The sequence below is a fragment of the Hyla sarda genome, chromosome 3, assembly GCF_029499605.1.
Source record: "Hyla sarda isolate aHylSar1 chromosome 3, aHylSar1.hap1, whole genome shotgun sequence".
Lineage (NCBI taxonomy): Eukaryota > Metazoa > Chordata > Amphibia > Anura > Hylidae > Hyla > Hyla sarda.
Window position 1 is genome coordinate 370,802,339 of NC_079191.1, and position 16,368 is coordinate 370,818,706.

At 45.2% G+C, this 16,368-nt stretch overlaps 1 protein-coding gene across 3 annotated transcripts in view; it reads right to left on the reverse strand.

The window, feature by feature from the left end:
* The window catches only part of GPCPD1 (glycerophosphocholine phosphodiesterase 1), an 82,452-nt gene that overhangs the window by 14,483 nt on the left and 51,601 nt on the right, over positions 1–16,368 (reverse strand). For all 3 annotated transcript variants that reach the window (XM_056567808.1, XM_056567809.1, XM_056567810.1), the window contains exons 17-19: positions 10,205–10,341; positions 2,583–2,718; positions 829–989 (exon numbers count right to left, since the gene is read on the reverse strand). In XM_056567808.1, coding sequence (XP_056423783.1) covers positions 829–989; positions 2,583–2,718; positions 10,205–10,341 — 434 coding nt within the window. The remainder of the gene's footprint in view (positions 1–828; positions 990–2,582; positions 2,719–10,204; positions 10,342–16,368) is intronic.

Sequence of the window (16,368 nt, forward strand, 5' to 3'; positions counted from 1 at the left end):
ATACCAAGGATTTTTTTTGCCTTGCAGAACAGCTGATGAGTGGTGTGTCGGCACACAGCAATCAGATTTTAATGGTCTATCTTGAGTATAGGCCATCAATATGTGGAATTGGGAAATGCCTTTGGTAAAAGGTTAAAGTGGATTTGTCATCAGGCTCTGCTGCATCAGGCACCATAGTATGGGGACACATCCGCTTTTCTATTAGCAGAAAAAGTAAAAATTATTGTGCCATTTGGCTAATAGGATTGATGAACATTTTGGAGTAAATTGGTGTATTTATGAGAAAAGTGCACGTCCCTCTAAGAAGTGGCTGACAGCTGGCTCCTGTCTATCTGCACACAGAGCAGCCTCTTCATTGTGTGGAGGGCAGTAAGAAGTGGGAGAATAGCTCCCCTTATGAATACACTGGACTCAAAAATTAGGAGTACGATGTATTCTTGGATCGATCGTATAAGCTAAACAGAAAAGTATTTTGTTCCATTTTGGTTAACACAATAGTAGACTTGTCTCTATATTATGGCATTATAGTGTGGGGTGCAAAATAACCATCTCCATAAAGCTTTATGAAAATGTAACAACAGAAATATTAGCAAAGAAATGAAAGTGCAAACACTATGGGGGAGATTTATCAAAACCTGTGCAGAGGAAGTGTTGACCAGTTGCCCATAGCAACCAATCAGATTTCTTATTTCATTAAAAAAAAAAAAAAAAAAAGCCTCTGTAAACTGAAAGAAGAAATCTGATTGGTTGCTATGGGCAACTGTTCAACTTTTCCTCTGCACAGGTTTTGATAAATCTCCCCCTATGTATATGAAACACAACCAGTACCTGTCATAGATTAGTCCATCGATGCCATATTCTCTCATAAGCCTCCGATTCTCTGGGTCATTGGTTTCATCTCCCCAACAAAATATAACTAGGCCCTTGGACTTGGCTTCTTGAATATAATGTGGATTTTTCAGTAGATCTTCTGTATTGACATTTATTCCCTAATGAAACAAAATAAAAAATGAATAAAAAAAACCCCAAAAAAACCTTACCCTTTCTAATGTACAAAACATTCTACACAACTTAGAAATGGCAAAATAAAAAAAATACACTAAAAAAAAATTGCTACCGCTTCAAAGTACTCCCTTTTCCTGGCTTACTAATTTCAAAGTTGTACTTTATACATGTGGCAGTTATCGGGTAGTTACACCGATAATTAAATTATCTAAAAAAATACGCATTTGAGCATTACTACCCATTTTATAGGTTTTTTTTATTCTCTCTGCCTTGATCACTGCATTCAAAGGGCTAAACCGTGGAACAAATCAGTGGTCCCTCTGATCTCTAAACACTCGCCGTGCTTGTACAAATCAGGACATGCACATCGGGATGCAGCAACTGCACACTGCTCAGGACAACCATCCTCATCCTGCATGCTCCACTAGCTAAGGCAGAGTTTTCCAACCAGGGTGCCTCCAGCTGTTGCAAAACTACAACTCCCAGCATGCCCGGACAGCCGAAGGCTGCCCGGGCATGCTGGGAGTTTTAGTTTTGCAACAGCTGGAGGCACCCTGTTGGAAAACACTGAGCTAAGGTTTTTTTTCTAGGTAAAAGTCCTTCTCATAGCCTATTCACGAGGCAAGGCACCAACACCCGCACAGATCATCAGTTCTGTACAGCTGGATGCAAGCAATATATGGAGCTGGAAGCCTTGACTCCATACAAACAAGTTCCCATTCACTTCAAACAGGGGTTACGATACTGTAACCTGGTGGCTTCGCTACACTATGTATGGAGCAGAGACTTCCAGCTCCATACACACTGCAGAACAGCTGATCAGAGGGGGTGCTAGGTGTCGGCACCATGCCTATCAGCTGTTGATGGCCATTCCTGAAGATATGTGGCATTGGAAGCCCCCCTTTAAGAAAAGTTAAAGGCCATCTGTAGTGAATTAGCACTTATCCCCTATCCACAGGATAAGTGTTTGATCATGGGGGGGTCCAACTGCTGTGATCCGTGCGATCTCCTGCACGGGGCACTGGCTCTGCCGCGACTCTTGTGCAGGAGGGGTGCCGGCAACAGCGACACGCCTCCCCCATGTAGTTCTATGGGAGAGGCAGGAATGAAGCGTACGTGCATCAACGCTTGACTCACAGCGCTGTATGGGGAGGGGGCGTACCGTCGATCTCAGCGAGGTTGACGCTACGTGCAATAGCCGCTCTTACAGAGAACCAATGCCGGGCCCTGTTCAGAAGATCGCGGGGGGGGGGGGGGGGGGGGGGGGCGTTTTTTGTCCCAGCGGTCGGACTCCCCGCTATCCTGTGGATAGGCAATAAGTGTTCGTTCACTGCAGATGTCCTTTAAAAGTGGATTGGTCATCGTGTGTACATATCCATCAAAAACAAACAAAGAAATTAGTGGGCCATCTGGCTAATTTAATTTATCAAAAAATTCCACACACAAGGTTGGTGGGTTCATGAGAAGAGCGTTTCACCTGCCCTGCAGATAGGCCATCAATTGTTTTTTCCTGGAAACTCAATCCACGTGGCCTGTTTACACTGTAAGTACCATATACATATAAAGTGAACACTTACCAAAATGTTTTCAAACTGAGCAAAACTGACTGCAAAAGGAGTTGATCGAGACCTGAGATCCATAAGCTCTGGATAGATTTCAGAATGTCCTTGTGTCAGGAAAAGTATAGGATATTTATTTTGTTTCATTCGAACCCTTAAATGAAAGATGCATAAATTACTAATTAAATTTTAGCTAAAAATTATACTAGTGCAATAGAGTTATTATAATGACAGTAATAAGGCATCCTATGGTAGAAAAAAAACATCACTACAGTCTATTGTATGGATACAGATGATACTTCCCAAGGGTCTGCTAACATTTTAATGTAATCCAATGAAAATGGCTAGCCGCCTGGCCTGGTGGGTACAAGAGACAGGTATTTTCCATGCCTTCTTGATCTTTAAGCATTATGGCCCTCATTTACTATTCTAAACCCGACTTGTTTTGTCGGGTTTTTTTGGAGCATCTTTGTCTGCGACATGTCGCAGACATTGTGCGCCAGTCTGCGACACGATGCAACATTTTTTCCCGACTGACCCGATGTGGATTCTCCCAAACCCGAAAAAGAGGCGTAACCCGACATTTCTGAGCTTTACCACGTATTTATAAAGGTTTCCAACCCAAATATGTTGAACTGTTGTGGATTTTTTCCCGACAACTCAGAGGAGTTGGAAACCAAAACCAACAAAACCCACGTGCGACAAACAGGATGCGACATAATAATAAATACCAGGGAAAAAAGCTGGCGGGTAAGAAAGCAAGATAGACTTACAACCCGATTTTCTAAGTAAATGAGGGCCTATATCTGTTTGACTATACAAATACCTGAATATGAAGTTTCTGGAATTAAAATCCACGATGCAGCCTGAACAGTACATCACAAAGTAAGTTTTCTTTTTGTTTGTTTGTTTCCATTGTCTACATACGTTTCTTATGAAAGGCCTAACTGTCTCTTAGAATGTTCCAAATAACTTCTACATTTACATGAAAGGAATTTACTTGAAAGGAATGGTCCGCCTTCATGTGTCTACAGCTTCTATACAGATCAATGTGTCTCCCATGGTAGCAGAATACAGAGTAGACTTTTTTTTAATTAGATTGTTTTTACTGTTAATCTACAGTATATTATAAAATTGTATATAATAAGTCACACAAATAACTAACAAGTGACATTTCTTTAAAGGAAAAGAGGTAAAAAACATATCCCCTATCCTACGGATAGGGGATAATTTTGGATAACAGGGGGCTCCATTGGTCATACCCCCCCCCCCAATCCCCACCACGCCCGATCTAAAACTTACCCCCTATTCTACCTATGGAGCCCCGGTGCTCCCCCAGAGTGGCATGTCACGACCCCTGCCCGAAGCAGGGGGGCTGCCATGTCTATGCCATAGTTCTATGGCAGAGCCGTTCAGCTATCTTCGGCAATCGGACCCCCCGCGATCTAATACTCTATCCTGTGCATAGGGGGATAAGTTTTTCACCACAAGACTTCTTTACAGTTACAACAGTTGAGAAAATCAACTCCATTCCCCACCGGATCCTATACCAAACCCTAATAGAGCAATGCAAGCACCATGGATTCGTTTGCCAAGAAACCCAACTGTGAAAAAGCGGTTTACACTTCTGGCACAAGCTCTGCGAGTGAGACGATCATTTGCTTCACTGTTCCTCAAATTTTCATGGAGCTTTCCATTTAATGTAAACCTACCTTTCCATTAATATGGGGGGGGGGGGGGGGGGGGTAAGCATTGCACATACAGCCGCAGCCCACTACTATTAGCAACAAGATGAATAGCCCTGAACAGCCGCTCCACTTTTCTACCTGTATACTGGTGTTAGTGCAGGTGACCCTGCTGTGAGTTTCCCATTACAATTGTTGGAAGGTCAGGGAAAGCTGCTAACCGATCCAAGACTACTAGAGTATGGGGGTGGTACGTGGAGCACTACTATGTATTCTCATTTATACAAAGTACTCGAACATATGCCCTCTTTAGATCCCTAAACTTGCCATGATGATATTGGAAAGTTAATTGTCAATGGATCAGCGAACCAACCCATTTTAGAGTAAGCAGTGTGATAGGATTTTGGATCTAGCATGGGACTTATGACTATGCAAGAAACTGATCTCATCTTCTGTTGAGTGTGTCTCTTGGAGGCCAATAATCACTGGAGGCAACCATTTTAGTGCATCAAATACTGCAAACCACTCTTCATAGAGCCCCAAAGGCCTCCTTGATTCCACGTAATGAATGGATAGGATAAACATTGTATATGGGACAGTATGGTGGTATATCCAGCACAATGGTACTTGAACGATAGAAAGGAGCCACATAATCCTTCACAAAGACACCAAGTAGTATTAAAACAATTCTTCTGAATATAGCTGGGGCCCCTTAATCCACCAAGCTGCAACAGCCGATACCCCAGGAATACCAAGGTGTTACATAATTAGTAAATATTAGAATACAATTGAACCTTGTACTAGGCACTTAAAACCAGGTTCTCCCCAGTAATGTATCACTGAAAAGTGTCCTTCCTTGCATATAAACCACTGCACAGAGGAGAGACATTACTACAGACAATATACATTTTAAACAACATATAAGTAGTGCAAATATGACTGTACATAACAGTCCAAGGATACATATCAGCTATGAAGGCTACAATCTGCTTGAAACTCCTGCCATATCTCCTTTTCTACATGAACCTAATGAATAAAAAAAAAAATGCGACAGGACGTCTCTAGAGCAATATTTCCTTATAAATGATAGGAAGCAGATCGATATAGACTCCCCTTAGAGGGATCTGTTAACCTTTTTGTGTTGCGTAGAAGACCCAACAGCCTTAAATAAAAATACAGTGGTGCAGCCTCCTGGATGTTGGTACCAGTGAATTTTGACCCAGTAGTAGAGCAAGAGAGGAAGAAAAAACAAAACCAGGGCCTTCCGATGCAAAACAGCTTCTCTAAGCAGGATAGAACGTGAATAAAAATTCCAGTAGCGTTTCTAGGCAATTCTGCCTCTTCCTCAGGTGGACAATGCCTCATGCTACATTACAGTACAGTAGTCGTTCTTCATCACAAAATAAGTTTTATGGCTGTCAAAAAACAATACAGAATCCAGCACCGCCACCACCACCCTGAGTTTGGCAGGGTAAACCATGGAGTATTTGACATTTAAAGGGGTACTCCGGCCCTAAGACATTGGATTCCCTATTCAAAGGATTGGGGATAAGATGTCAGATCGCTCAGTGTCTGAAGGGTCACTACTACGGGGCCGCCTCCCATAGGCTTGCATTGGGGGGCGGGGCGTGACATTACAAGGGGGCAGAGATGTGGCGTCACGATACTCCAGCCCCATAGTCGTGACCCTTCAGACATGGAGCGATCATCGCTTGGTGCAGCAGACACAATTGGGTGCTGCATGAGAGACTGCCGCGGTCCCCAGCGGCGGGAACCCCGCGATCAGCCATCTTATCCACTAGCCATCTTCCACTATCTTGATCCTTGTAATGTACACGTTTATTCAGAACCGGTTAAGGTGGTCTGCCCAATGGTCACAGTTGGGTAGGAACTTTATAATCTTTTTGCTACATCAGAGTGTTCTTACCAAAAGTCTCTAACACCATCTAGCAAAACATTTTTGCGCTGTAAGTTTTTTTTTTTATTTGTACGTTTTGGTAAGAAGCAGCCATGGTCTGCACATTGATTTGAATATATAATTTAGCGGGGTGTCCAACATTGCTCACTCTCGTTTTGTAGGAGTTGTGTATTCTGATACATTCTGTAGAACAGTGGCCTTCAACCTGTGGACCTCCAGATGCTGCAAACCTACAACTCCCAGCATGCCCGGACAACAGTTGGCTGTCCGGGCATGCTGGGAGTTGTAGGTTTGCAACATCTGGAGGTCCGCAGGTTGGAGACTACTGCTGTAGATTATGACAGACAAGTGAAATCTCTTCTCACATGTTTCCCATTTGGCAGGCAAGTAAAGAGAGGGAATCATTGAAAGCTGCAAGAATATCTGTAAGAGCAGACATTTTCAGTTGACAGCTCCATTTCGTGGGGTCACTGCCAGCGCTGTGCCTTGTTGCAAAGGTTCCACCTCCTCTCAGTCATAATCTGCAGTTAGCATGGCATATCAGGAGCCATGAGAAGGGCTTTGTAACAGTATTAGGGTAACAAAGACATTTGTGTGGTGTCGAGAGGGTGTTAGAGGTGGTAAGAGAGGAAGTCTATAGCAGTTCCATTTGTGATAGAAGATAATTCCCCCATGTACCATCTCAGACAATACATAATGCGAGGTAAGCCACTCTCCTGTCTGTTTTCTCACATTGTAAAAAAGCAGAACTATGTTGTAGTGTGGGAAAGAGAACCAATAAGACCACTAGGTGACAGCAACAGACTGGGTCTCAAAAGATATGCAGTGAAAAGGTCAAAAGGCTATGGAAACTGCGTAAAACACAATTATTCCACAAATAAGACAGATAAATGGGGCTGCATAGAATGTCAGGAACGACACAAAGCAGAGGAGGAAGCCTCTTCAGGTTAAAATTCCTGCACCCAAGGAGGAAATCTGACTACTGGTGCAGCATAATAGGAACTACAATATGCAATGTAAAAAAAAAGAGACTCTTATTCAACACAACTACTCCACCAAGGAAGAGGGGTAATGTGGCTGCTGGAAAAGCACGTCATGTCGCAGAAGAGAAAACCTTTGTATAACACGATCACTCCACCAGGAAGGAGGAAGATGTAGCATATAAAAGGTACCACATAAGGTGGAAGAGGACATCTCTGATGAAACAATGACTCCACATATGGCAAAGGGAAAATGAGACACTTCAAAGTAGCACATCAGGTACCAACATATAGTAAAGAAGGGCACCTCTGGGTAACACAATCACTCTGCTCATGAAGAGGAGGTGATAGGACTATTGGAGAAGCATATAATGTACTTCATACAGTAGGAGGGAACCTTGATATAGAAGGAGTATTCCTTATAATATGATAATGATTAATACTGTGCTATGGCATAGCATGGAACAGTGTATGCAATTAAAGGATTGCATGTTATAGTCCCCTATTGGGACAAAAAAATAAAAATAAAAAAAAGTGTAAAAACAAAACAAAACAAAAAAGCTAAATTAACCCCTTCCATACCTAAAGTTTAAATCACCCCCCTTTTCACAAATTCCATATGAAAAATATTCAAACATAATAAAAATAAAACGTGGTATTGCTGTGTACGTAATTGTCCAAACTATAGAAACATAACATTCATTAAATCGCACAGTCAATGGCGTATACGTAAAAAAAAAAAAAAAAAAAAAAATTACCAAAATTTGTCTTTTTTTTAAATGAAAAAAAAAAAAAAAAAAAAAGTATAAAAAGCAAACGAAAAGTCCCATCAAAACAAAAATGGTACCAATAAAAACTATAGACCGCGACAGAAAAGGATTGCAGTAACACGTTTTACTATACACATGTTTATTCCCATTGTGTGTATTGGAACTAAACCAAAAAAGGGAGGGAAAAAAAGCAAATTGGACATAATGTCACACCAAACTCCAAAAATGGTCTGGACAAAATTATTGGCACCGTTAACTTAATATTTTGTTGCACAACCTTTGGAAAAAATTACTGAAATCAGTCGCTTCCTATAACCATCAATAAGCTTCTTACACCTCTCAGCCGGAATGTTGGACCACTCTTCCATTGCAAACTGCTCCAGGTCTCTCTTATTAGAAGGCGCCTTTTCCCAAGAGCAATTTTAAGATCTCTCCACAGGTATTCAATGGGATTTAGATCTGGACTCATTGCTGGTCACTTCAGAACTCTCCAGCGCTTTGTTGCCATCCATTTCTGGGTGCTTTTTGACATATATGTTTGGGGTCCTTGTCCTGCTGGAAGACCCAAGATCTCAGATGCAAAGCCAGCTTTCTAACTGGACTGTACAGAGCGACCCAAATTCCATTGGTAATACTCAGGTTTCATGATGCCTTGCACACATTCAAGGCACCCAGTGCCAGAGGCAGCAAAACAACCCCAAAACTTCATTGAACCTCCACCATATTTCACCGTAGGTACTGTGTTCTTTTCTTTGTAGGCCTCATTCCGTTTTCGGTAAACTGTAGATTGATGAGCTTTACCAAAAAGCTCTATCTTGGTCTCATCTGTCCACTAGATTTTTTCCTAGAAGTATTTTGGCTTACTCGAGTTCTGTAGTCTTGCTTTTTTATGTCTCTGTGTAAGCAGTGGGGTCCTCCTGGGTCTCCTGCCATAGCGTTTCATAGTTCACACTGACACTGATGCTCCCTGAGCCTGCAGGACAGCTTGAATATCTTTGGAACTTGTTTGGGGCTGCTTATCCACCATCCGGACTATCCTGTGATGACACCTTTCATCAATTTTTCTCTTCTGTCCACACCCAGTGAGATTAGCTATAGAGCCATGGGTTGCAGACTTCTTGATAATGTTGCGCACTGTGGACAAAGGCAAATCTAGATCTCTGGAGATGGACTTGTAACCTTGAGATTATTGATATTTTTCCACAATTTTGTCTCTCAAGTCCTCAGACAGTTCTCTTCCCTTTCTGTTGTCCACAAAGACACACAATTCAAAGACTAAGTGAACTTCTCTCCTTTTGATCTGCTTTCAGGTGTGATTTTTATATTGCCCACACCTGTTACTTGCCCTAGGTAAGTTTAAAGGAGCATCACATGCTTGAAACAATCTTATTTTTCCACAATTTTGAAAGTGTGCCAATAATTTTGTCCAGCCCATTTTTGGAGTTTGGTGTGACATTATGTCCAATTTGCTTTTTTCCTCCCTTTTTGGTTTAGTTCCAATACATACAAAGGGAATAAACATGTGTATAGCAAAACATGTGTTACTGCAATCATTCTCTGTGAGAAATACTTCAATTTCTTGAAATGTGTGTGTGTCAGCAGTGCGTGATAATGACTGGGGGAGCCTAGTCGAAACGTCGCTACTTGCTGTGAATTCACCCTGTTTTTTTATGGAATAAATCACTAAGGAATTTTTTCACCTTACTCCGTGTGCTGCAGTGTATTAATTTTTTTGCTTCATTATATATATATATATATATATTTGAGTAGCCGTATTAGTCCAGTGATGCAGAACCTGTGTATAACCTGTGCTGTACTGTATTCTCTTATAACCTGCACTGTGGTCTCTTTTACATCTCACTATGTCCTGCTAATTATCAGTCTGTGTTTCCATAACATGACAATTTATGGCCCATCTTAGTGTGAATTCTCCACATCTATTGTCTTAACCCTTGCATATTTGTGAGATGTAACCTGTGTCTTCTACTTGTGAGCTTAGATTTGCTTTGGACTTAATAAAGGGAGGAATCCCGAAAGCTTGTCTATACAAAAAGCTGTTAGTCCAATAAAAAAGGTATTACAAGATACTGCAACATTTTACTGTTTATGACCTGATTCAATAAAGTGTAGTTATGATCAATATACTGAGTGTATAGTCAATATTGTGTTTATTTGTAATTTTGGAGGTACATAGCTGTTCAGTGTACTGCATTTTGCTTCAATGATTGCAATATACAATTTGATAATTTGTTCATTTATAAGTGGAATTAAATGTATTTTAACTTACATTGTGCAAATATCAGCATCAAATGCTGAGAACACAACTCTTCGGCTGCCAGCATTTTCCAGGACAGTTTTCAAAATAATATCCAGAAAGAGGTTCATGTCAAAATAACTTGACAAATTTCCATCCCATTTGCCACTCTAATGAAAAAAAGAGAAGCAAGAATACAATTTTACATTGCATCTTCATTTTTATCGTTTATCTAGAAAAAAAAAAAAAAACTTTTGCCATTTTGTTGTATTCACAAAAAAAAATTATTTGCTAATACGATCTTTTGATTTGCAATAAAATACTGACAGGAAAAATCTGTGTAAAAGTACAGCCATGGGTGGAATAAATGCTAGGATTTTATGCTGCAGAAAATCTGCAGCTTTTGTGTTTGTTATTTGTAGCAGAAAATCTGCTAGAAAGACACAGTTTGGTGCAGATTTGCCCTTGCAGATTTCCAAGCAGAATGTTAACATGTATTTGAAATCCACAATTGTGAATTTTTCTGTAAATTCACAGCAAAAGTTGGAATTATTACTTACAGATAATTCGTTTTTCATGAGTCCATCATGACAGCATTACCATGAGATTATCCCCTGTAGCTCTAATAGGAACAGGAAACCCAGAGGTTAAATAGGCCCCTCCCCCTCCACCCCTCTGTGGTTTTAAATTAACTGGAGCATAAACAATACATCTATAATACTTCTCCATATAGAAGGGCGGGAATTAAAGGGTGCGGTCATAATGGACTCATGAAAAACTGAATTGTCGGTAAATTATAATTCCAACTTTTCACTTCGTCATCATGACTTCAGGTTAAAATTCCTGCACCCAAGGAGGAAATCTGACTACTGGTGCAGCATAATAGGAACTACAATATGCAATGTAAAAAAATTGACTCTTATTCAACACAACTACTCCACCAAGGAAGAGGGGTAATGTGGCTGCTGGAAAAGCACGTCATGTCGCAGAAGAGAAAACCTTTGTATAACACGATCACTCCACCAGGAAGGAGGAAGATGTAGCATATAAAGGTACCACATAAGGTGGAAGAGGACATCTCTGATGAAACAATGACTCCACATATGGCAAAGGGAAAATGAGACACTTCAAAGTAGCACATCAGGTACCAACATATAGTAAAGAAGGGCACCTCTGGGTAACACTGCTGTCTGGGCATGCTGGGAGTTGTAGTTTTGTAACATCTGGAGGGCTACAGTTTAGAGACCACTGTCAGTGATCTCTAGCCTGAACCCCTCTAAATCTTGCAAAACTACAACTCCCAGCATGCCAACACAGCAAACAGCTGTCAAGGCATGGTGGGAGTTGTAGTTTTGCAACATCTGGAGGGCCACAGTTTAGAGACCACTCTCTAAACAGTCGCCCTGCAGATGTTGCTAGGCAAAAGACTCCCGGACACGCGGCGCCATACTCGCCTCCACCGCCGCCATGATCACAGCTGCCGCCGGGTAAGTGACTGCCGCTGCCGCCACCGCTACTACACGGTTCCCCCCGCTGTGCCCGGACACCGATGGGTGGGCATAGCGGGGGGGAACCGAACTTTAACCCCCCCGCCCCCAGTCTGCTATTGGTCGGTCGCTCCGCTGATCAATAGCAGGGATAGGAGGGGTGGCAACCCTACCACCTCACTCCTATCTCTTCAAGGGGGATCGAGGGTGTCTTGGACACCCCCGATCCCCCTTATTTTATCGCGGCGCCGCCGTTGATGGGCAGGGGGAGAGCGCTCCCCCTGCAAACACCATAGATGCCGTAATCAGAACTGATCACGGCATCTATGGGGTTAATGCTGCCGGGACCGGCGCGATCGCGGCCCCGGCAGCTGCGGTGGGACTCCGGCTGTGATTGACAGCTGAGTCCCACCCGCGATCTCCTGCGCTGCCCGCGGCAGAGCAGGAGATAGCTTGGACGTATGCATATCTAATCTGGACAGTTCCAGATACAGACAGAGGTGTCAGGAGAGAGCACTTGTCAGACAGAAAAGGAGATTTTTTTAACACTTACCGTAAAATCTCTCTCTCGAAGGATCCATTGGGGGACACAGACCATCGGTGTATGCTGCTGTCTCTAGGAGGTATGACACTATGGCAACAAAAAAAGTCGGCTCCTCCCAGCAGGATATACCTGCCTCCAGGATATACCTGCCTGAGCTAATCAGTTTTAGTACCAGAGCAATAGGAGAGGACGGACAGGTCAAGGAAAAAACACAAACTGTCCGAGAACCAGAAGAAAAAATATAACTGAAAACACCCTCAGACAGAGAACCAAAGAGGAACCCAAAAGGGCGGGAGCTGTGTCCCCCAATGGATCCTTCGAGAAAGATTTTAGGTAAGTGTTAAAAAATCTCCTTTTCTCTATCGGCTCCATTGGGGGACACAGAACATGGGACATACAAAAGCCGTCCCTTGGGTGGGCAGATAATTAGTCAGGCAGATGGCTGTTCCACTGCCGCCTGCAGCACTTTACGGCCCAGACTAGCATCAGCCGATGCAAAGGTATGAACCCGGTAGAACCTCGAGAAAGTGTGCAAAGACAACCAAGTAGCCGGCTTGCAAATCTGCGAGGCTGAGGCTCTATTCTGGAGAGCCCAGGATGCCCCAACAGAACGGGTAGAATGAGCCACAACCCTGAAGGGAGGAACCTTCCCCTTACAGCGATAGGCTTCCGAAATGGCAGACCGGACCCACCGAGAAATGGTGGCCTTGGAAGCAGGTTGTCCCTTACGACGACCTTCCGTAAGGACGAAAAAGGAATCACACCGACGAAAAGAAGAAGTGATAGAGAGGTAAGACCTAACAGCCAAACCACATCCAGTTTTGGAGTAAATGCTCCTTATCATGAGAAGGAGCGGGACAAAAGGACGGAAGAACAATTTCCTCATTGAGATGAAAATCCGAAACAACATTAGGCAAAAAGGAAGGATCTGGCCGGAAGACAACCTTGTCCTGGTGAAGCACCAGAAACGGAGAACGGTAGAAGAGAGCTACCAATTCAGACACTCTCCGAATGGAGGTGATAGCAACAAGAAACGCCACTTTCCAAGAAAGGAGGCGCAGGGACACCTCCCTAAGGGGTTCAAAAAGTTCACCTTGGAGGACCCCCCGAACCAGATTCAAGTCCCAAGGGGGAGAAGGCGACCGATAAGGAGGGGCAGCATGCGCCACTCCTTGAAGGAAGGTCCGGACATGCGAATTAGAAGCCAGAGGACGCTGGAAAAGAATAGAAAGGGCCGAAACCTGACCCTTAAGGTCAGGTAAATGTGAATCGCCAAAATGGCCGGAACCTCGTTTTCTACCCAGATGAGAATCTTCGTCACCTCGGCCAAAGCTGCGAGTGCCGCCTTGCCGATTTATGTACGCCACAGCCGCGGCGTTGTCCGACTGGACGCGTACACGGCGGGACTGAAGCAGGGACTCCCAATGAAGGCGGCTAAGAAGAATCGCCCTCAGTTCCAAGATGTTTATCGGAAGAAGGGCTTCCCGGGGAGACCAGAGGCATTGAACCGTCCAGTCCCTGAACACACTGCCCCAGCCCGACAGACTGGAATCCATTGTAACCACCTGCCAGTGGAGGGGAAGAAATGATCCCCCTGAAGAAGGGGGGAGCGGAGCCACCAGAGAAGAGACTGACTGATCCGACGAGGGAGAGCAATCTTGTGATCGAGAGACCGAGGAGATCTGTCCCATCGAGAGAGAATCGCCAGTTGAAGGGGGCGGTAATGAAACTGGGCAAAGGGTACGGCCTCCATGGCCGCTACCATCAGACCCAAAACGCGGATAGAAACTGGAACCTGGGCCCGAAGGGAGCGGACTCCTGACAGGAGAGTCAGACGTTTGTCCGGCGGAAGGCAAACCCGGGCAGAGGCGGTGTTGAATTGAAGTCCCAGGAAGATCATAGACTGGGTGGGAGAAAGGACAGACTTGTCCCGGTTGACCATCCACCCGAAGTGATCCAGGGTCTGGAGGGTGAGATCCACCTTCTCCAGGGTCTGGACTCTGGTGGGAGCCTTGATGAGAAGGTCGTCCAGGTAAGGCATCACTGAGACTCCTCTCGATTGCAACAGGGCTATCACTGGCGCAAGGATCTTGGTAAAGACGCGAGGAGCAGTGGCAAGACCAAAGGGTAGGGCTACGAATTGAAAATGCCCCTCCGGAACCGCAAAGCGGAGGTACCCTTGATGGACGGAAAATATTGGAACATGGAGGTAGGCATCTTTGATGTCCACCGAAGAAAGAAATTACCCTTGTTCCATGGATGCCACTACCGAACGGAGGGATTCCATTCGGAAGTGGCGGATGAGAAGAGGACGGTTGAGACGCTTGAGATCCAGGATTGGCCGCACAGAACCGCCCTTCTTGGGGACCATAAAAAGATTGGAATAGAAACCCCGAAAACGTTCCATTGGAGAAACGGGGACAATAACTCCCTGGAGAAGCAGGGACTGGAGAGCCTCTCGAAACTGCTTCACTGGAGAAGGAGACCGGGGGGCCCGGGACTGAAAAAAAAGATCCCTCGGGAGGGAGGCAAATTCGATTCGGTAACCGTTGGACACCACGTCCCTGACCCAAGAGTCCTGAATGTGTGTGGTCCAGATGTCTCGAAAAAGTAAGAGACGACCTCCCACCCGAGAAAAATCTGCGGGTGGGGGCATCACTTCATGCGGAAGTGGGTTTGCGTTGCCTGATTTGGTCACAAAACGGCTGGAACGGTTGGTGCCCGACTTCCAAGACGGGCGCGCTGGGAACGAGGGAGCCTTCTTGTCCCGCGAAGGCGCCTGCCCAGACCCCTTATTGGGGCCAAAAGTCCGAAAGGAAGAGGACTTCCTCTGGGAAGTAGAGCGAGCCTTATTTTGAGGCAACAAGTAACTCTTACCACCCACCCCCCCCACCCGGGCCCGTCGCCTCAGAGAAAATCTCGTCAAGGCGCTTGCCAAAAAGACGGGCACCAGTAAAAGGAAGCTCGGTGAGAGACCTTTTGGAAGTGGCATCTGCATCCCAAGCCTTAAGCCACATGGAACGGCGGAGTGCAGCGCAAACTTCGCTAAGGACTCTGTTTCCATACAGATTCCAGAAGGGTGTCAAATTCAGCATGAGAGCTGAACCTTTGAGGTGCTGGTTTAGCACGATGAAAGGATACTTCAGGAGTCACGTCCGAAGATCCTGGGTCCTCTAAGTGAAAGGTGTCTCTTATGGCCGCAACCAATGAGTTCACCGTTTCAACTGTATCCAAGCGGTCCTCCGAGTCAGATGCCGATTCGAAAGTCTCATCCGCCATTTCACCAGGAGAATGTGAACGAGTGGAGGCAGCCCTGGAGGGGGCGACCCTGACCGGGTACGCAGCTCTGGAGAGGCAGAGTGGCGACTCTGGGAATGTCCTCTGGAGGAGCGATGTTTGTGACCAGATGACACGGGGGGGTGGGGGCGGGATCCACGAGGGGAGCACCCACATCTACCTGAAGGCTCAATGGAAGAGTCAGACGATGCCCCCCTAGTACGCTTGCGAGAGTGTGAAGTATGTGGAGAAGAGGGGCGGGGCCCTTTAGAGGGTCGGCGCAGGGCAGACCTCTTCAAGGCAGACACCACGTCACGGGAGGCCTCAGTCACCGAACGCGAGACTTGAGTCAAGTCAGCCATATACTGGGATAGGGAAGAAACCCAGGCTGGAGGGGCGGCCGAATCCACCGGAACTGAAAGAGCATCTGGGGGTACCAGGGGGTCTGGGGCAGCAGAGGAGCAGGCAGAGCAAGTGGGTTCAGCAGAACCAGGCATTTTGGAATTACAGTTCTTACAGACAAAATGGTAAACTAACGCTCCAGTTGTTTGTTTAGGGGGAGGAACAGTTCTGGGTACGGACATAATGAAAAAAAAGAACTCTCTCACCCGAGTCTGTGTCCCCAGTGGCGGCTGCTGTGAGGAGAACTCCGCTCCGTGCAGATAGAGAGGGAGAAACAGGCCAGCCAATAGCCAGAGAGGGGCGTGCCTGGAGCAGGGGCACTGTCTGATTGGCCTCTGCCACCGAAGATCGCGTGCACGGCGCTGATTGGAGGACGATTCGCGCCTCCAGTAAGCTCCGGCGGCCCTGTGGGAAGAGCTATAGCGCCCCGGCCGCCGAGAAGAACAATAGTAATGGTGCCCGCTCCTTTCCCCGAGCGCACATGTAAG